This window comes from Diadema setosum, chromosome 8 (genome assembly GCF_964275005.1).
Source record: "Diadema setosum chromosome 8, eeDiaSeto1, whole genome shotgun sequence".
In the NCBI taxonomy this organism is placed as follows: domain Eukaryota; kingdom Metazoa; phylum Echinodermata; class Echinoidea; order Diadematoida; family Diadematidae; genus Diadema; species Diadema setosum.
Window position 1 is genome coordinate 15,910,208 of NC_092692.1, and position 22,551 is coordinate 15,932,758.

General features: G+C 37.2%; 1 protein-coding gene across 1 annotated transcript; it reads left to right on the plus strand.

Moving 5' to 3' along the window:
• The first annotated feature begins 6,895 nt into the window (after positions 1–6,895).
• Positions 6,896–20,357, plus strand: LOC140231991 (probable flavin-containing monoamine oxidase A). The gene is made up of 11 exons (XM_072312143.1): positions 6,896–7,083; positions 8,232–8,319; positions 8,781–8,958; positions 9,849–9,963; positions 13,100–13,257; positions 14,569–14,758; positions 16,380–16,477; positions 17,045–17,218; positions 17,854–17,940; positions 18,914–19,011; positions 19,644–20,357. Exons 1-11 carry the CDS (start codon positions 6,948–6,950, stop codon positions 19,909–19,911), a joined length of 1,590 nt encoding a protein of 529 aa, XP_072168244.1. The 5' UTR covers positions 6,896–6,947; the 3' UTR covers positions 19,912–20,357.
• The last annotated feature ends 2,194 nt before the right edge of the window (positions 20,358–22,551 follow it).

Sequence of the window (22,551 nt, forward strand, 5' to 3'; positions counted from 1 at the left end):
TATGCAATGCATTTATGCACGATAATTATACTCTCTCTCTCTCTACATACTTTGCATTTTCACAAACTTCATTACATTTTTACCTAATTGATACAGACTGATGAATACATCATTAAAAATTCAAATAAATAAAAACAAAAAGAAAACAAATGTACAGATATCCACAAACAAGTGTGATTGATATGTTATACGTTTAGGTATGTATATATTTCGTTTTGTTTGATTTGTCAAAATACATGACAGATTAGAGGAATGAACAACCAACTTCACATACTAAATATCCAAGTGGTAAATGTCTATACACATTTTCCAGGGATGAAAGATATCAGAGGCTGACATGCATTTGAGTTCAAAACACATTTAGAGATGGACAGGTTAGTAGATTGCCAGAGAAATTGCAAGAGGTAGGTATGTGTTGATAGGTCAGGCAATACACAACAATCAGTAAAGAGATTATGTATGTGGATTGCTGACTTATGATAGATAAACAGATAGATTATGTGGAGTGATAGCTTTGAATATAAGGAAAAGAGGGCTAGATTTGATTGAAAAGATGGTGCATGATAAATGGGGAGTATAACTTGAATTCATATCATATGAAAAGTTTAATTACAAAACAAGTTAACTCAATTCTTGCCAATTTGAGATACAAAACTGTCTTTGCAGTTCTGCTGGAATAACAGAGAACAAGAAAATATGGGGCATTTTTAATCATAGCTACAAGAATATCCATGTTATGCACAAGTTAGGCATCACTGGAAAGATTTCATTTCAACTGCTTTATCTGATGATGGACTTACTTTAAAATGTTTTGAAAATAGTGATTTGTAAATGGTGATTCCTAAATGGTGATTCATTTTTTTTTTTTTGCGATCAACTCTTCATTATTATTCAGAGATATATCGATGTACAGATGGGATTTATCAGTTATTCAATTCTTCAGCAGATTAAAACAGAGATTGCTAGCTAGGTTAAGTGCGTTTATTGCAAAGACAGCTAGCGATAGATAGAGAAGTGCCTAAACAATAAGAATAGTTTTTTTTTTTTTTTTTTTTTTTGGGGGGGGGGGGGGGGGGTCAGCAGAGGTGTGATTTTGAAAAAATGACGCTTGTGTTGATCTGTGATTCTACTTCACGAGTATTAGAAAGACATAACTATATTAAAGGCTATATTCTTATGGATCATGCATACGCCCTATACTCAAAGGATCCATGCATGGAGCTTCTAGTATATGCACGACTCTCACAGATATATATATATATATATATATATATATATATATATATATGTATATATCACAAACTAAACATATACAAACATATATATATTATATAGCACAAACGTCACTCTTAACTCGACTATTATGTTGAAGCAGCGAGTCTCTCAGTCAGACGTACGTGCTGCTGTTAATCATAGACTTTCATCGGTGAGAGAGAGCACTACCAGACCGAAATACTGTAGCCGCAATTATCTCCACGTATATAATGCATTACCTCAGATTCGTACATAACATACCAGTGTCTGTTGTTTGTCGTTTACGTGCAGTACATATACTGACTATGATCTGGAACTATATAAACAGCAGCAGCCGCACAAACGTCGCTAAAATAAACAGCGAGCCAGCCATGTAGGTAGACGTACAATGACATGTTATTGAGCAATATCGCAACTCAGTCCACTTCATTCACATCACCCACCACCGGTCGTTGGCTGTCGTGCTTCACGACGCGTTCGTAATACACCGATCTCATATAGGGAATATCACCAGGGGCTCTTTAATTGCTTCGACAAAAAGTGAGTTGAAACGGGTAATACAGGGGTAATACTCGATTTTTAATATTCCTCCTAATGTTTTCTTTTTTTGCCGTTTTTTACTTAATAACCTAACGTAGGAATCCATACAGAGAGACCATATGAAACCGAAACAGGCGATATATCTCATGTTTCGAGTAATCTTGTCACGTAGTAATTGTTCACATCAGCTGTAATCATTCATTATATTATCATAAGGTTACGCGTGATGATAACAGGGGCGCGTCACCAGCTTTTTTTCAAGGGGGGGGGGGTTGCGTTTTGACACTAAATGTAACGAGATTTTTTTGGACAGACATTTGGAATATAGGAAGCTCTCATCCCTAGACTTTTACTGTTTTTTTTTTTGTTTGTTTGTTTGTTTGTTTGTTTGTTTTTTTTTTTTTTTGAAACCAAGCGGGAAAAGGGCACCGGCAAGCTAGGATTTAATCTTTTTCTTTTTTTTAAGGGAAACCAAGCGGGAAAAGGGCACCGGCAAGCTAGGATTTAATCTTTTTTTTTTTTGGGGGGGGGGGGGGGGTAGTATGCGAGGGAGCGAGCAAGGGGGGGATGTGGAAGTGCCTGTTGCCCCCCCCCCCCTCCCATGGTTAGAACTGAAATGGCATTTTGATGTTGTATCAGAGATGCAATTTGATGCATGTTTTGCTCGTTTTATCGACTTGAAACAGTCCCACTTGTTTAAGGTAGGCTAGGTAGCAGTATATATTTTCATGTATAGATTATTATTGAACAGTTTGGCTGTAAAATAGTATCATCCGAATAAACCTCCTGTTTTAATATTTACACTGAATATCATGAACGCGGCCAAGCAAAAGCGAGAGGAGTGAGCGAGGGGGAGGATGTGGAAGGGAGTGTCCCCCTTTGCACGGTGAGCACTTTTTGCATTTTGATGTTGTAAATAGTGCAATTTGATGCAGTTTTTTGCGTGTTTTATCGACTTGAAACAGTCCCACTTGTTTAAGGTATCAGTACATTTTGAAGTAAATGATATTGAATAATTTGTCTATAAATGGTATAATACAAGACTTTTAGTAATAATTCTTACACTGATGTCATGAACGCGACCGAGCCCGAGCAAGCGGAACGAGCAATAAGGGGGAGGTTGTGAGAGGGGTTGTCCCCCTCCCCCCCCCATAAATGGATTATGGACTATAGGATAATGACGGTGTGAAACGACAAATTACTGGCAGCAATATCAGGAGAATGGCATAACGATTACATGCGAGCGAGCTTGAAAACTTTGACATTTACAGTCCAAAAACTGCTGTTTGAAGCTATACCCCGACCTTTTTTGCTTTCGAAATTAGGGGGCGCACCGGGCGCAACTGCTGGCAATTACTGGCACGAATATCAGGAGAATTGTGACATTTTACAGTCCCCAAACTGCCGTTTGTAGTTACATTTTTTCGCTTTGGAAATTAAGGGGGGGGGGGGGTGCACCGGGCGCAACTGCCGGCAATTATTGGCAGCAACTTCAGGAGAATGGCATTATGACTAACTGCGAGTGAGCGGAGCGAGCGAGCTTGAAAATTTTGACATTTTACAGTCCCAAAACTGCCGTTTGAAGCTATATTTTTTCGCTTGGAAATAATGGGGGAGGGGGACGCCCGGTGCGCCCCTCTCCCTGGATCCGCCACTGGTAGTCAAGGGTGTCGGTTTATGTTCATGACTGGGGAGGTATGACCAGCAAGGTGGCGTCGAAGTGACCAAGCGGGCAAATGATGTCCAAAATCTGCACTTTATAGAGCATCCCATTGTGCGTGTTGTTGTGTGTGTGTATTATAATTATACATGGAAAAGTTAGGAACTAGCCCAGGTCAAGTCTTTTATTGGCGAAGCAAGACATTTTTATATAGACTTGTATGTAAAGCAACACTGCAAAATCAATGATCTAGCTTTGATATAACGAAGCGTAAGGTACAAAGGTGTAAATTCTACATCACATTGCGCAACATTGTAGCGACTCTCCCGTTCGGATGTTCTGAGTACACACTGCGCACATTTTTTATTTATTTATTTCACATATTTATAATATGCTTATTATGCAGAATGCCAACCAGGAATCACGCTGAATCACAATCTTTTGTCGGCTCCGGGCTTTTTGAACAATGTTTCACACTACATGTACATAATGATACCTATTTGATTATGGTTAAAGAAGAAATTTATAGGAAATAATATCATATAAATTGACTGTTTTCCATCATTTAATGTTATTTTGATTAATTTCTAACATAAATCATGCAATAAAGTTGTCTCTGCTTTGAATATAAGAATCTTTATTTTTACCAAATTTGAGCACTGGAAAAAGTTCGATGCGGCTACGAAAAGTGCCAAATCTGTGACGTCACCACGTGTGTATGCAACCCAGTGGGATTTACGTATCTATAGGCAAATAATGTGCGCACTTTTCAGGAAATTGGTGTGTAATTTGTTGTCAATCTAGAATAAATCGTCCGCCAAAACTATATATTCACGTCGTGAAATTGTTTGTTTGTTTGTGTTCATTGGAATCATATCTTACACCCATAGATTTACGGAAAACGAAGTTTTAAAAGCACAAAACCTATCGTCAGCTCAAGATTCACGATTGCCGTGATCAGCTGTTCCTTCGTACAGCAACAATTTGCTGTTATTATTGACACAACAAATCGATCATTGTGGGGGAATTGCGTATAGCTGAGGTATACATACTCATGAAGGATGATAACTAAGTCAAAGGGCTGTAATTGATTGGAAATCATTTTTACACCCATAAATTTACGGAAATACGACGTTTGAAAAGCACAAAACCTACCGTAATCAGCTCAAGATTCGCGATTGCCGTGATCAGGTGTACGCACAACAGTACCAGCAGAATCGGCAGTGAAGAGGTATTCCTTGATGCCATGATTTCAGCTTGATTCTTCTTCGAAATGGCATGATGAAGGTTTGTTAGATAAATGTGACCTTCTTTTTCTCTTGTGTGTTGGTTTAAATTCTAATTTCTACCTCAACTTGCTAAAAAAAAACACTCTAACAAAGCGGGAAACTGCAACATTTCCGTGCTGAGCAGCAGTCACGATACACTGCAAGCATGCATCGCTGCTGCAGCGATCCCCATAGTGTAACACGTAGGTTGCTTGTAAACAAGGGGGTCCTCGGCGCAGTTGACCAATCGTGAACACGTATTTCGATCACTTCTTGTCTTGATAAGCAACAAGGCTGTTTACGCGATGTTTCAGACGAATTTATGAATGAAAGTGAGTAGCATGACATCATGCCATGACCATACTTGGAATAAGCAGAGGTAGAGCTTTCTGTAGGTACCAAATGTGTCAGGGTTCAACGCAGAATATCTAAGACACGATCGCCAAAAGAACAGTCATTTTCGCCGTAAGCGAAGGCGATTTGGTCTTTAGACGTAAGATTTTGGCCAACATTTGAGATTGACATCCCACTTTTCTCTTCAAAATTCCACATTTTGTAGGTTGTATTTTGAAATGTTGTTGATATCAGTCAGAAACTAGAAAATTTCCCCTACAACGTGATATCAAAATGTCAATTTGGTCCCTGAGGTAGGTCATTTTTTGACCTTTTTCGGGCTGTAGCGCGAAATCACATTTGCCGAGAAGTTTCGGGTTTTGCCAGAGCGGGTCTCATATAGACGTACGGCAAATCAGCTCATACACATTAGGTGACGTCGCTCAAATCCGATGTTTCTTGTAGCGAACGGAGCTACGTGGTCATGGAAATTGGGTGTTTTTCAATCTCAAAAACAGTTTGGGGTAAAGTTACATCGTCTAAAAGATATCCAGTTTTGTTAACTAGCTTCTTAGCTTTCCGTAGATATCAAACTTGTCATATTTCTAGATTCTCTATAAATTTCTGCTTTAAAAGAAATCATAGAAAAATATCTTATTTCTTGATCACCCTTTCATTCAAAAGCAGTTTACTAACCCTTGAATTAATATTTTGGTTTTAAACCAGAGGATGGAGGGAGGGGGTGGGAGGGCGCCCCCCCCCCCCTCCGTAGTTACGCCACTGCTTTGGGGTGAAATAATTGGACAGATTTCTAACAAAGAAGCAAGAAAATCTCTTCATCGCGGGAATTATGATTATGTGGGGTGGGGCAAATGGTGCGCTTGCCTTCCAATATCTTTTATGGGGGCAACATTTTTGTTTTCTTTCAAAAGAAAGAAAATCTTCTCATTTCGGGAATTATTAATTATGGGGGGGGGGGGGGCAAAATTATAACATGCTTGCCCCTCCAATATTTTTATGGGGTAACTTTTTTTCTGTCAAAAAAAAGGTAAGAAAATCTTCTTGTCTCTGGAATTATGGGGGGGGGGGGGTAGGCAAAATAATATGCTTGCCCCTCCATTCTTTTTTTTTAAATGAGGCTAAGGCTCGCTCTTGGACTGGCAATATGGATTGGTCTGAAGTAACGTACATAGACCCTACATATTTGTAAGTAGCACCAGGGAGGTGAGACTTTCCTCTCACCTCCCTGGTAGCACACGAACATGCAAACGTGTACGTGCTCCGTACCGTGTAAAGATGTACAGTACGGTCGATACATAGTAAACACTGTATAGAATACTAGTAAATAGATATGTATAAAATGTAATATTTTTTTTTTGTCCCTGGTGCAAAATTGAAAGAAAAAAAATAGAAAAGAATAATCATTTAGCGTCCGGCGTTGAGTTCGCTCGCAGACTGAAGGTGTTTTTTTTTTTTTTTTTTTTTTTTTTTTTTTTTTTAAAGATCTAAGGGGGTGCCATCGCACCCAACGCACCCCCCTGGTGACGCCCATGAATAACAATACGATGATATGTCTCGCGAGCTTGTTTGTACGTGTCTGCATGGCCCGCGAGACTGTGTGTTTTGCGACTGAAGCAGAACAGACGTTCCTGCAGTAATTAGGTCTGTACCAATTAGTAAACGCGATGTCATTTTCCAACCAAATCTAGAAAAAGCAGCAGTTTTGAAGTACCGGCCCTAGAGATTATATAGGCCTACTTATATTTTCGCTGAACAGGCTAGTACCTATCTGTTTTCTGCGTGCATAACACCTGGTTAAAATCTATTTTGATTATTAAAACGTGTCGATAAAAATCGATCGTATCCGCTACTAGTAGTAGTACAGGTCAGCCATGGCTCAACCCGAGGGCTCTGTGACAGATGAATATGACGTGATTGTGATTGGTGCTGGGCTAGCGGGTCTGACGGCTGCCTACCACCTCACCAAGACTATTCCAGGATGCAAGGTGGCTGTTCTGGAGGCTAAAGGTATTTGTTTTGACTCTTGACAGTTCTTTAATTTTCCTTTTATATCAGCTATCTAATATTTTCATCTTCATTCTCTTCATTTCCCCTAACCTCTCTACTAGCTCCTTCCAATGCATTTTGTATGTTTCATAGGTATCTTTTTCTCCCTCTCTTTTAATTCTCTCAAAGAAACGTAATCCTTTGTACCTTTTATTTTATATGTCATTTTTCTTTTCTTGCTCTTTTCTTTCTTTCTGCCATCATCTTTCATGTGTACTCCTCATTTTCTAGCTTCCTCTGGGACATTTTTCTTCATATTTTGTTTGTTTATGGTGGGATTTTGTGGGATATAGTTCTGAAAAATAAAAAGCTGTTTAATTTTAGCAATTCTGTTATCTGCACACAATTTATAAATCATGCAGCCCCCCCCCCCCCCAAAAAAAAAAAAAACAAGAAAAAAAATGAAAGAAATAGTGGCTATAGCCCAAAGCCAACTAAAATCTTGGCCCCCAACGCAAACTGTCTTCATTATTCATGTTTGTATGTAGTGACTTATGAAATTAAGTGACAAAGACATATTAATTTTGGTTAGATTAAAATCAATGTCACACTCATCTTTCTGCATATTAGTAAAAACAACAACAACAACATCAACAACTATAGTTCAATCATTCTATACATATGTCTTTAACATTTAATCATTTCTGGTATACATTAATTTATGATGAGAAAAATGATCAGAAAGGGAAAGGATCATGCTAAAATAAAGCAGTTGCCTCTGTTCAGAACCACCCTTTTTAGAATCCTGTAATGAGTCACATCTCTCTCTCTCTCTCTCTTTGTAAGCATTTCCTACTGTAAAAATCTTTATAATTTTATGTATTTAATAATCTTAACATGTCATTTCTCCTTTTGATTGATCCACCAATATTGATATTATTTTCTTTTATAGTAATATCTGAGGGTAAACATCCAAAATGATATTATTTCAAATGATTAGAAATATTGATAATTTTGCCTTATCTTGATGGAAGTTTTTTTTTTTGTGTGTGTGCATAATTGCCTATGGTGTTACATTTCAACTACTTACCTGGATCTAGAGCACTTTACTTAGCTAATCTGAAATTGCCTTGGAGACTCGTTATATTGTACTGTTTGTCCTTGTGCAGACAGGGTCGGAGGTCGAACTCATACAGTCACCATGCAGGGAGCCAATGGGCCTGATACATGGGACCTCGGTGGACAGTGGGTCAGCAGGTGATAAGAACCCTCTCCTCTTCCCTGCCCCCATCTCTTTCCTTGACCTGTGGTGTCTTACTGCACCTTAATTCTTAACTTTCAAAAAATCACTCTTATCATATATTTATACACTCTGAGAAAAATGATGATGATGATGACGATGCATGATGATGATGAATATATGAATATATAGTGATGATAATCATATGATAATGATGCATGATCGTCATCATTATTGCTCATCAACATATTTGAATTTTATTGCCATTATGACTTTCATGCTCTTCCAATTACCTCACTATAAACAGCCCGTACCAACAACTGCCGAATAACTTTTGTCACTATGTGTGATTTTCAAGCTGACTATTAGCATGTGTTTGAGACCATGCCAGCCCTGCATGCCACATTATGTTTAAAGAGAATGGCCAGCCACATACTTGCACCAGAACACAAAGGATATGCCAACTTCCCTCCCCTAGAACACAGCACCACATCCTCTGGCTCCTCAAGGAGCTTGGTATGGAGCACTACCCCCAGTTCACCAAGGGGCGCAAGCTGCAGCAGTACGGAGCCAACCACAGGGTCCAATCCTTCGAGGGAGAGGTTCCAGCCTTCTCCATCTTCGCCCTTCTAGACCTCATGAACTTTGAATGGAAGGTATACAAAAGTACCTATAATTTATAATGTGCTTACCAGGGGCACTCATATCCGCGAATTCCGTAAAGGGATGGGGGGGGGGGGGGGCTGGTGGGCAAAGCAGTTTAAATATATTTGTGTTGCCAGTACTATTGGCTGACAACGATCATTGTGCAATTTCATGCATGCATGCTTTTCTTTGAAAAAAAGACAAAATCAAATTGGGGGCATGCGCACCCATTGCACCCCCTTTATTTTTTTTTTTATTCATCATAATCAGCTTGTCCTCAGTGGGTTATTGAATTATTGCAAAGTGATGAAGAAAATACTAAAAAAAAAAATGCACAAATAGCGACTTATAGTGTAGAATACTCTATGATGTGATTTGTTGTATCTAGCTGTTGCCAGTACTTTGTTTTATAGTTGCAGAACTGAACCTTCTTGAAACAAGCCTTTAATTACCTCAATATCATACTTATCATATTAAACACATCAATGCTTTGACATAGCTCCTATAACATATTAATATACATCATAATTTTTGCAATGGTTTTTCATTTCAATTTTTTTTAGTTGGGTGCTAATGGGAATTAAAAGACATGCAAAACTAATAATATGCTGATGAAACCCAGAAGTGGCACAAGAAACGAAAAAAATTGCACGGCGAGCCTTTTTTTTTTTTTTTTTGCTTGTCAGCTGATATAACCCAGAAGTGGATATAAAAAGGTCCACTTTTTCTAATTCTGAACCCTCCCATAAAAATGCCAATTATGGGCCTAATTTAACCAACTGCAAAATTGTTGGGAAGTCCAAAAGGCATAACGTACCATAGGCAGTACATGGCCGAAATGGTTTTATGTTTTATATTGCATTAAGAAGTGTACTGATGATTTAATTTCTCCACACTTTAGACAGATTCAGTGGCCAAGACTGTGCCCTGCGATGCCCCTTGGAAAGCACCCAATGCTGATCGCTATGACAACATGACTTTTGAGACCTATGTTGCCCAAAATACTTGGACCAAAAGTAAGTATAACTTCCTTGCTTGCTGTACTTCTCTCAGTACTTTTATCCCTGTCATGCCTATTTGGCCAGCCTGTTCATAGACACTGCCAATATGCATACAAATGTACAGGCACTTTTAATACGTTGACCCTACAGTGATACATGATAGGCAATATCACATGCTCCTTATTAGCCTGCTCGTAGATACTGCCTTATGTACATAATGTCTGCAAGTGCCGGTGCGGGTATATTTTACAGGCACTTAAATACCTTGGATCCTACTGTGATGCATACAGGCATCAGCTAATACACATTCAACAGTAGACCCAAATAACATACACAATATCAAACATAGGACATATGTATTTCCCAAAGGCTGCATGATTTTGTCTGCAGTTGGCATTTGCCATTAGAATATTCCATGAAATATGGAACTGTTATCTTAAAATATTTTGTGATGATAATCTATGTTTATTTGTGATCTAGTTTGTGTAGGTCATGTGTATGATGCTTTAAATATCAACTTTGTCTTCGTGAAGGTACAGAAGAGAAGGGGAAAATGATCATACAATTTATTCCTGTGTAAAATTACTTATTTTGTCCATGGAACAAAGAATCAAACTTCCTTGATGAGTTCTGTATAGATTTCAAAATAACTTCTTGTATTACTGAAATAAAACCTGGCTTGTTTTGAGGGACCAGCAACACAGGCAGTATCAATTACCTGCAACACAATACTGTTGTTAAACATTTTAAACATGAAAGGAAAATATTATATGCCTCTTGATGATAATTTCTGTTGAAAAAAAAAATATATATACACATATATATATATGTATATACACACAGTGTATGTGTGTGTGTGTTATAACAGAGGAACAAATCAGAGAAAGTATTGATAAACTAAAATATGAAACTAAAATATTTGAATGTCATTATTTGTAATTTGAATGTTACCATCATTTGAAAATTGCTTAATTTTATGGGAAAAACCCTGATAAGTCACATGAACTTGATGATAAAACATTCCTCATTGTCCCCACCAACAAAATGACAGAAAGATTATTTTCTGTGATGAATGGCTTTGATAGAGTATACTTGCATTGGTTTTCTATGAGGTGCAGCAATATACATGGCAGTTGATATATTTTCAACAAAATTGTACAGAAAGAACAAACAAGCTCTTCTTCTTCTGAGAAAGTTTAGAACGTGTGACACTGCCCTGACAAACAGATTTAGTGATTTTATGCAGGTGATATCACAGTCACGCATAACCTAAATATATTCTTCCAATTGTTCCTTGATTGGCTCACACAATATTGATTTATAGACATTTGTGACCGTGCATCACAAAATCAACAAAAAGTCGCATGCCTTGATTTCATGCGAGGACTCAAAAAAGGTGAAAAGGGTCAACCAAGTCAATTTGAGTTTCCCATATTTTCTGAAAGAGCTGTTCTTCTTCTGGATTATGCTTTATTAAGTTTGGGATCATAAAATAATGGGAAAGTGTGTTTTCATCAGTTTTTCTACAACCCCTCTTTTTTGTAGAGTAGTGTGATCAGGTATGTGTTAGAGGCCCCTTTTCATTTCTTGAAAATCCTTTGCACACTGTTGCACTTTCAACTCTAATAACTTTTTGAAAAAAAAATAATGCTAGTGATCTGAAAGTTGGCATTAATCATGGGCAGAATGTGTTTAATGGAGCATGCTCAATCTCAGCTTAATCTGATAATCCCTTCATTGTTGTTGCTCCAGTGGTTTACATCCTGTTTTTTTGTTCCATTCATCTCACAGCCAGCATGGCTTGGTGAAGATTAGCGTTTGAATAGACCCTGTACTTCAGAGCCTGTACTTCCGAGTTCACATTTTCCAGAGCGTGTGCTTTCTTTCTAATATTTAGATACGTTAAGAGAGTCCATTTGAATTGAGTTATACATCATTTTAAAGCTTAGAGTCTGCTTTTTCAGAATCTGCCCTTAATTAAAAATCCATGTCTGGCGACTTTTTGTTGGTTTTGTGATGTTGGGTCACATTTGAGCCAGTGGTATTAATTGTAGTAGACAATCCTTTTCACATCTGAAAAAACAAACCACACATCTTAGACACATTATTGTTTTTCCCCTGTCCCTTTATACCTCTCTTTAACCTGATAAAATCCAAAGTGAGGCTATGCAATATAAGGATGCAGGTTTCCGGTTAGTTGTGTAGAAGAGATATCTTATCTACAGGAAGTCACCACTGGGAATGAGTGTGTTCTAAAGTGTTAACACAGAACACTATGATATAGGTATCTTAATCAGATTCTGCTGTCTGCTGTTATAAAAAGGCACCTCTGCACTTTGATATGCATGTATCAGCATTATGTATATACACATATGATGATTTATGGATTCGTTACTAGGCTTCGATCCCCTAATGAGAGACTACTTTTGTGATGGACATTGGCCTCATTTATTCAAATGTACATGTTGGCAATGATCAGGATTCATTCACTGACATGAAAAAGTTTATGCAAATAAAAGTTCTTTAACCCATTGAGGACGAGTCCCTAGTATACTCGGGCAGGTGTCTATGGGAAATGCGTGTTGTGGCAAAATCAAACCGTCCTCAACGGGTTAAAGAAATCAAGATTAAAGATAATATAAAGTTTTGGTACATTTGTACCTCAAAAGTTTCCCTGATTTTCCTTGTCTTAGTTTGTGTTTCAGGTTAAAGTACCTTTCATATAACTAACACTGTGAGACTTACTTGCCCCAAAGTGCTCTCATGTCTTAGTAATCATGCAATAATGGTTTCGTACCAGAGCAGAGCGGGCTCTGAAAAATGCGAACGAGCCATTAGTTTGACTCGACGCGGTACCGCGAGAATCACTATAAACGTATTGTACGAAACCATTATTGCATGATTACTAAGACATGAGAGCACTTTGGGGCGAGTAAGTCTCACAGTGTTAGTTATATGAAAGGTACTTTAACCTGAAACACAAACTAAGACAAGGAAACTCAGGGAAACTTTCGAGGTACCAAAACTTTATATTATCTTTAAGGTAGCAAGAGGTTGCAGTTTGTTATGGAATGAATTTTGTTTTTTGTGAATTGCTGTCTTTGTTTATTTCTGTTTAATATTCAAATGTTTACTTTGTGTGGTGAACAAGGTGCCAGGGATCTAATAGGTAAAGTGTTCTACGCTGTTAATGGTTCAGAGGAAAGAGGTTACAGCGCCCTCAACTATCTGTTTTATCTCAACTCTGGCATCAGCAATAGAATGCTGTATTTCAATGAAGACGGAGCAGCACAAGAGAGTAGGATTAAGGTAAATTTTCTGAATACAAGACCATGTGGTGTACGATAGTTGTGCACATTAGGTTTTGGCAAAATCGCTTTAAGTGGAACAGTCATTGGTTACTGAATTTAGGCCAAAAAGAACATTTTTCAGCTGTACAACCTCACCTAGTATGCCAAAGTCCAGTAATAATGTCACTTGGCATATCAGACTGGTAAAAATAATATGTACTTGTAATCAAAGTGGTAATAGATAATTAGCCAGAGGTCACTGTAATCAAATTTGCACAAAAATGCCATATCCAGCAATGGACTCATCAGCCAGAAATATTCTGTGATGATTAAAGTCAATGGACTGGAAAATAGATTCACAATTATTTGTTTGAACATAGTGGTAGTATAGATGGTTAAAGATCAAAGGTCTTTTAATACTTTTTTCCAGCTGTAACTGCAGCTAGGAAGGAAGTAAGGTCAAAGGTCATGTTTAGAGGCCACACAAATGAAGTTGAAATGTCAAGTTGTCTATGATTTTTGCCAGATAGGTCGATTAATGATAATGCTATTTTATGTAACAGATAAAAATGAATCGGATATATATCTCCTTTATGCAAGAGGGCTAATGGTCAATACTTCATTAGTGGTCAAGGGTCAATGAATTTCATCTGACATCTCGTAATGTTAGTAAAGGACCATGTGCACATAATTATACATGAGAAGCAGAGGAATCCAAGTCAAATTGCTTGGTTAGTCAAATTTGTCTAGTTTTTGATGATTTCCAAAAATTACAAGATCTACACTATGTTTTCAAGCAATACTGTTCTTTTTCATAATGTGTTGCCACTTTCAAACCAAAATGATTGTCATTGTCACTCATCAAGAACTCACCCCAAAACGGTTAATGGTTTGAATCAAAGTGTTTTGAATTTACTTTTATAATGGACTTCAAGTTTTTGTTGTGGAAGAGGTGATATCTTTTATAGTTTCTGACTGAGATGATATATTGATAGAACTGCATCTGCATGGTGGTTGTTGGACTTGCTGCATAATAATCAGCTGAAGATGCATTTGTGATTTATAGTCATTTTTGCATTGGATGGCTGGATTTCATTTTTCTTTCCCTGTCATGTCCTATATCCATAAGGCACCACTCTTAAGGTGTTTCAACGCTATAATGGAGCATACATGAATGACCCGACTTGTTAAAGAAAAGGAAGATATTTGCATCCACGTTCATATCCCTGATCCCCCGATGTGTGTTATGTGTGAGGCTGTGTTTATTCACAATATTCTCTGTTGTGTGTGTGTGATTTTTTTTTTGTTTTGTGTGTGTGTAAAATCAAAGGGAGGAGCCCAAATCGTTAGCAAGAAGCTTGCAGAAAAAATTGGTTCGTCCAATCTCCACTTCACCGAACCGGTCCTCTGCATTGACCAGAGCGATGCCGAGGTTGATGGAAAGGTCAAGGTTCAAACTCTGTCTGGCAAGACGTTCTCCTGCAAATATGTCATTAGTGCCATGCCAACCAACTGTGCAGGTAAGTAACCTTCTTTGTTGTTGATGTCGTTATGTTTAGGAGGTGCATTATTTACATTTGAATATTTGCTCCTTTCCTCTGCATAATAGCAATAATGTACATAAGATCAATTACTCAGAAAATGAATAAATAAATGAGATACTTTATAATTAAGATTTCATGCGCAGGGAGCCGTCTGCTGCCAGGAAAGCAACTTTTAAGTAACAGTTATCAAGTCTTATTTCATATGCCATTCAGCACGCTTTGGCAGGTAAGAGTGTCGCAGTCTACTTAAAAGCTTGAATACTGGTACCAGACGTGTATGTGTTACTTTGTTATCGGTCAAAATAAAGCCCTCACTGACATCATCAATTTTCAACAGAAAATACATGTGGATTGAGTGAAGGCAAGAATATTAGTAGAACACATCAGTGAGAGTTTGGGGGAAATCGAACAATCCGTTCAAAAGTTATGAATATGTATCTGCACAGTCACTGCTGGATGAGAAGACTACTACAGTGTGTGATGTCACATGCATAAAACAATACAAAGAAAATAAAAAGAGAATTTCACAAAACTTTACTTTTTGAATAAAGTGCACATTTCTTTGACTTATTACTGACATATGTTAAGGGTAATATTATTTCCCCTGCCTTATGAAAGAGAGAAGTCGAGTGTTCTTTCGTTATTTGAGAAAACTGGAAATATGTTCAATTTTCTCTATTCTTTCTTTATATCGTGACATCACAAGCTATAGTAGTCTTGTCATCCAGCCATGACTGAGCAGAAACTTAAACATTCATTACTTTTGAACGGATTGTCCAATTTTCCTCAAACTCTCACTGATGTGTTCTATTAATATTGTTGTATTCACTCAACCCACATGTCTATAATGGTGAACTTGTCCTTCAAGTATACAACGGAAAAAGGGGTGGAAAAGAGAGTGCATGACTAGATTTTGCTTTCTGAAGTGTTGAAGGAATGAATATCTTCAACACTCGTTGAGAGGCCTGTAAAAGAGATGATTCAGTTTCCAGTGCCCATGATGACTGGAATGTGGCTACTTAAATAGCCCTGAATTGTGCTTTGTGTACCAATTGGCACTTCGCAAGTTCTTTCTTCACCGATTAGCCCCAGCGATTGGCTCAGATATCTGAAAACTAATTGTTCATGAATAGAGATTACCTAAATCCCTCTAATTATTATCATGTCATCATGGCTCGTCTGTTGGGTTAGGGCATTGTTACACTTGAATTGCCAGGCTTGCTATTGAGTAGATCTTTGGGTCTTTACCAATTTTTTTTTTTTTTTTTTTTTTTGACAAGGGAATGGGATCTATAACCAATTTTGAAGGAGATTTGTGGAATGCTGAATGAATGAGTGAGGGAATGTGCATTGTGTGTAAGTGAGTGAATAGAAGAGAGACTGTGTGTATGTTAGGGAATGTTTAATTGAGTGAATTCATGATGAGTATGTACAGTTGTAGGTATGTTATAAGTGACCTAGAATGAGTTTGTGAGTGTGTAATGTTGATTGAGTGAGGTGATTGAAGCAACTCTTCACTCAGCTTTATCTTCACACAAATTAATGAGTGAAATTTGTCTTTGTTTTTGTTGCATGGACAACCTCCCCCCACCCCCAGCTTCCCTCCAGTACTCGCCTGTTCCCATTAGGAGACAGAATATGGCGTCTTACATGAGGATGGGCAACCTCTTCAAATTCATCATCACCTACAAGACAGTGAGTGGTAGAACTATCACAAAAAGCAACTCTTCACATACTGCAAAGTGCATTGTTAACTTATCATCACTGGTCATTCTACCACTTTGACTTTGATGGTGTTTCAGATTGAGGATCGATGTTAATCTGTCAACACATTGCAACCATGCAGACATATCTCTGGCTTTCTCTTTTTCCACACCGTCTGTCTGTATGTCTGTCTGTCTGTTTCTAATTTTCTTGTGGCTTACTCACTGCACTTCTCATTCAATTGCTATTTATCTCCCATTATTCCTATTCTCCACCTCACTTCTTTAACATTGTTTGATTAAGAGATAAGCTAGTGCTCTTTCGCAAAGTAGAAGCTGTCAATAATACACAAAACGACAAACAATCCATAATCAAGTGCGATTCCATGTGGGTAAGCACTCTAATAACTATTCAAAAGATATTGACCATGGAATAAAATTATTGGAGAATTATTGGGAAAAAAAGCTGTAATGAGAAGTGTATTTTGTACACAAAATGAGTAAATGTTAAGAAAAAAACAAAGGCAAATGAAGATACTGGTGTGTTTTTTTTTTTCAGGCCTTTTGGAGAGAAAAGGGGTTTTCTGGGGAGATCATGAATTTCTGCCATGAGAAGGTGGAAAGAGGAAGCTACGCCGGACCAGTGCTGTATGTTGCTGACTGCACAACGTCCAATGAAAGCCCAGGTCTGGTTGGCTTCTACAACAATGCCGATCACTGGGGCACGAAGAAGGTAACTGTCGCCTGGCAACTGATGCAAACCCCACCCACTGACCAACTCCTTGTTATGTCAGATCTTTCTAAATGATATTGTTTTGTGTATGTTCTCCTTTGCTGTTTATATATTTTTTTTAAGAGAGTGTGAATTTATAATCACATAGCATGGTAGCAAGGCTAGTTGAAGAAAAAATGTGGATTAGAAAAATGTTTGAAGTTTGGGAGCTTTTATTTTGGTATGGATTTTCCGAAGTTTTCTACTCAGCACCCAAATTCTAAACACATTTACCTTCATGGCGAAACTCTGTAATTATTGTGATTTGTCTAGATAGGAGGTTTCAGTCACTTCTGTTCAATTTGATTTGATTTTGATGATAAGTAGAGTTGCAGTATTCAAGGAGTAAAAAAAAAAGGAGGTGATTGTATATCTTTTTACACTCTCAATGCAGGTAGGATATTGGAATAAAAATATACCTGTAATTTTACCATCATGGATTCTCCATTTGTCGTCTGAAATAGCAGTCTGCACAATGTGTTCTTAAATAATTGTATAGGTCACTTCGTTATACAGCATACAACATTTTTGATGTATTTTTTGACACATGAAATATTTTTGCCAAGACTTGAATCGCTGTGGGTTTTTTTTTTCAGTATGAGGAGAGGAAGGCAGCTGTCTTAGAACATGTAGCAGAATTCCTTGGACCGGAAGCTAAATCCCCGATTGAGTTCAGGGACAAGGTAAGAAACATTTTCCTTGTTTACTAATTGCTATTTTCCAGCATTTCCCTATAAGCAATACACATAACATATTGAGTGAAAGCAATCTGGGTCACTGCATTCATGCTGCTAGTCTTGCTTCTAGACATTTTTCACTCAAATTTGGATTCAAACTTTGGGTTTACACTTTGAAAGAAAAAAAAAACCTGAACTTCCTTTCAATATCTTCATTTTATTGTTCCGCTTGTCTTCTTAGGATCCAAGGATGGAAAAACAGTATTGTTCTGTAATATATTTTGGATGGAATTTATGATTATTGCAAGACAAATAAAGAGGCAGTTCTTCAGTAGCTTGCAGTTATGTTTTCCCCGGGCATACAGCATAGTTGGGTTAACTGCTGTATTTTAGTGGTCTTGAAACAGTAAAAGGAAAGAAACTATTATTGAAAACACGCTTTTTCTATATGCCCTAACCCCCATTACGAATGTTTTTTCGTCTTTTTTTTTTTTTAGAACCAGCTTTTGTATGTGTCGTAACTTCAATATTTCACACAACGAAGAGTTTTTCATGAATATAATATACTTTACAAGAATTATGCAGGGCCAAAGTGTACATTACCTTTTTTTTTTCTACTAAAAGCTTGAATGCTTGAAGTCAGTAGTAGGGTTATTCTACTCAATGAGGCCTTCACAAAGATATATACAGTGATGACATAAATGTTAGTGAAAAGGAAATAATCTATTCACATACTTGAAACATCGCAAAGAGAAAATAACTGATTGATTAAGTGATATAATGCTGATGATACAAATAATGGTAATAAAATGAATGGTAAACTTTCTGTAGAATGTCCTACAGAAGGCCTACCATAGTACATCGGACCAAAGTGTGTAGTGTGTATGACATACCATCTCTGCATCATCCTTACATCTCTTCTCTCCCCTTTACCACCCCCCTCCCCCACTCCCCCACTGGGTGTGGCTCACCCCTTTAGGACTGGATCACAGAGCCATACAATGGAGGGTGCCCTGTCAACCTGTGTATAACCGGAGCAGCAGAGTTCTGGGATGCGATCAGGGAACCTTTTGGAAGGTGAGCTTCTAGAGTGATGCATCACCTCTCTTCATATGAGCAGAGGTGGCAAGGTCATCATCATCATCCTCATTTAGCTCCCTAAGTCTCTCATGCTTCATTTAATCTTCTCAGAAGTCTTGATCTTCACTTTTACTCATAATGACCTCCAGAAAAGGACATGAGCTCCTGCGTGGAAATCTCAGTATAAGAGCACATAGTAATATATCAGTTAAATAAAAGCTGTCTTATTTAGATGTGGATATACGGCTCCAAGAAGCCCTATATTGACACTACACTAATGGTTGCAGTATCTTCAGAAATATGATTATAAAATATGAAAAAAAAGACTTGCAGAAGAATACAAAAAACAAAAACTAAAAGTGATTTTCATATATTAAACATATTGTTGAATAAGTTGATCATAGCTAGGAATTAGAAAATCTAGTGTGCAAAGTTTTGAAAGTCAATGACATAGAAAGTTTTTTAAAAAGTATGCACAAAATTCAAATCTATAGCTGGTTTCACAAGAGGGAGAAAAAGGAGACAGAGAGAGAGAGAGATTTCAAACTCCATATGTGAACATGGTGATTATCATTGAATACAATTGGACAGGTCTGACCATTCTAAAATCTAACCTCCAACCTGTGCAGAATCCACTGGGCTGGTACTGAGACGGCCACTTACTGGAACGGCTACCTGAGTGGGGCTGTGCAGTCCGGATTGCGGGCAGCGGATGAAGTGGCATCGAGACTCGATCCGAAACAGTGTCCAAGGGTCAGCAACGTTCTCAGGTCTTTGGACGATTTGTCCTCCAAGGACCGCCAACAGGGGAAGGGCAACTCCAGCTGGTGGATGCTGGGAATGATTGCCGTCGGGATGGTCATTCTTGCTTTGGTCATCAGTCAAGTTTGGAAATAGTTCTTTACAAATTAATCAAAGGGCGATCTAGTTAGTGTAGTTGCAATTTTCATGTGGGGGGGGGGGGGAGGGGGAGCTGGTCATTTTTGTTGGAGGCAATGATAACTTGTTTTCACAGGTTTTCTGTAATCAATGGAGTAAGGAACTTTAAGGTATGCTCTAGAGGTTAATAGTGGGAGAGGGCCCTCTTTTCACTGATGAGGAGATGCAGTGGTGTTACAGAGGTGAACTCCTCCTCCCCTGCCCCTCCCATTTCTGGTAGATTTAGGATGCAGCTTGAATTCAGCAGTGGCACATTATTTTAGGAGCCATTTTACAGCTTCAGCTTTTTGTAAACTGCTGACATAATGACAAAGTATGGTAAGTGAAGAGATTTGTGCAAAAGGCACTCCAGAAATTTATCAAGAAGCAACTATAGGTCTAAAGTGTATATCACTTTGTGCTCTTAAAGTACAGCATTACCAAGTGATAATATGATTTCTTCTCTTTTTGCAGCTGATGGTTATTTGAATTGATTTTGAACAAGTCAACCATCATTTCTGATACAGCATTTTGCCAATATTTGTGATTGACTCAATTAAACATTGGCAAAAGAAATACTGATACTCCCTGGAATTGATTTTTTTGTTTTACTTTGCTAGTTCTCTTCCATCTTTTGTCCCATTCAAAGAGGAACTTTGTCTTTTTCACAATGGCTTTAACATTTCCAAGTTATTTCAATGGCTTATTTCATAAAGAGAATAATACTAGCAGCCCAAGAGCTCAACAATGTCAAAATACATAAAGACGTGATCATTGTTTATGCAATAATGTATAAGATTACAGTGAGAATATATAAGTATTGAAATTAGTAAATACAAAATAAAGATACTATTGGGAATATCAAAAATATTAAACTGGAATGGAGACTAACAATTATAATACAAATTTGTATTATCAAAAAAGAAAAAAAATACAAGTTACTGATATATCAAGTTACATCAATTAAATAAGGTATTGCACTTTATATGGATCTGCCAGTTTTGCATTTGAGTGCTGCACCTGATCGATAATGTTGGATGTAGTCATCCCATATGATGGACTCTCTGTCTGGCACCATTAATAGCTGTGGTTTATTAGAAAGTGTTAGATCTTTTTTTTTCTCTCTCTCTGATTTGTTGTCATGTATTGCACATAAAACAGTAGGCCTATAAAGTGCGTTACGTGCCTTTTTGGTGAGGTAATGATAAACAAAGTGGTTGGCGAGTTTCCAAGAATTGAAGGCATCAATGTTGTTATTGTTGCATCGCAGATGTAGATTTGCACTGAAGATGAAGGTCAACAATCAAGAAAATTCAGGATTAAAAAAGATTGTCTTCCTATGTACCTAGATTTATATCAGCTTTTCTAATTTATCACTGAAGCACTTTGTTTCAAATGAGGTATGTAAGAAATATGTGTAGGGTATGCTAATTTTCATGCCGATCAATTTTGCTGCATTAAAACCAAATAGAAAACATTTGTTTTATATTTTCATCTCTTTTAGTGATCTCAAAGACCAAAGATTTGTTTGAATTGTAGATAACATGACTGTACACTATTTGTAGACACAGTATAGCTGTGAATGTATAGGACCTGAAATAATAGTCATCACTAATCAGTCGTAGATTGTATGATTTGTTGTCGTTATAAATGTCTTTGGTGTAACACCGTAGAAGAGACTCTTTAAAGTTCTTTGGTGATTTTTCAGTTGTGGAATATGTTGCTCATCTGTTCTGAGTTTGAAAACATCAATTACCTATATGTTGCAATTTCGAGGTAGGTTTCTTCCACTATATGTAAATGTAGACAGATTGTCATTCTTCTAGATGTCATGGAAGTGACCAAAACAAAACCCTGTTGGTCTGGCATTTAAGATTGAGTGTTCTTGTGAGAGATTTTCTATGCTTCATTTTTAATCATTTGGTGGTCAACCTCTATGGATTTCAATAAGAGTACAAGATAATAGTTCATCAGTCTTGTTCATGGAAAAAAAAAAAACAGACAACATAGGTGGAGACAACTACATTATTGATAATGATATGGATGCTAATGATGACATTTTATACACAAAATTATTCCATCTTCAAAAAGATGTTATTCTTTATGACAGGTCTATGAATTGTTTTGTTTGTTTGCTTATGTCTCTTTTGTTGTTATCATTGCTCTGCAAGCGTTACTTTCAGTTAGCATGTCTATCAAAGACCAAGTGAAAATGATTGTTAATAGGGGAAGGATACACTACAAAACTTATGATGGGTACATTCACCCACGCACTCAAAATGTTTGAAATTATTGAACATGCATTGAGAAATCTTATATAGTGAATGTATTTTTTTTAATAATAAGTCACTTTAGGCAGCACATAGCCATGGCAACTAAAGAGATGTGAAAATCTGTATATTTTACGACTTTAATTTTCATGTTTGAAGTTTTTTCTTTAATATGTTGTTGGCATGATTTCATTTTTTTTTTTCATTGTATTGAAATAAAAGTCGTGATGATTTTTTTTTAGATCAAAACAAAAGCAGTACAAAAAAAACCTTGTGAACATGTGCATAAAATGTGATGTGTAATGTGTAGATTAATGAATTGTATATCAAATATATCAATATTTATTTG

Coding starts and splice junctions, on each gene's coding strand:
- LOC140231991 (XM_072312143.1), top strand. CDS start 6,948: ATGGCTCAACCCGAGGGCTCTGTGACAGATGAATATGACGTGATTGTG. Junction 14,759..16,379: donor CATGCCAACCAACTGTGCAG/GTAAGTAACCTT, acceptor CCCCACCCCCAG/CTTCCCTCCAGTACTCGCCT. Junction 19,012..19,643: donor ATCAGGGAACCTTTTGGAAG/GTGAGCTTCTAG, acceptor CAACCTGTGCAG/AATCCACTGGGCTGGTACTG.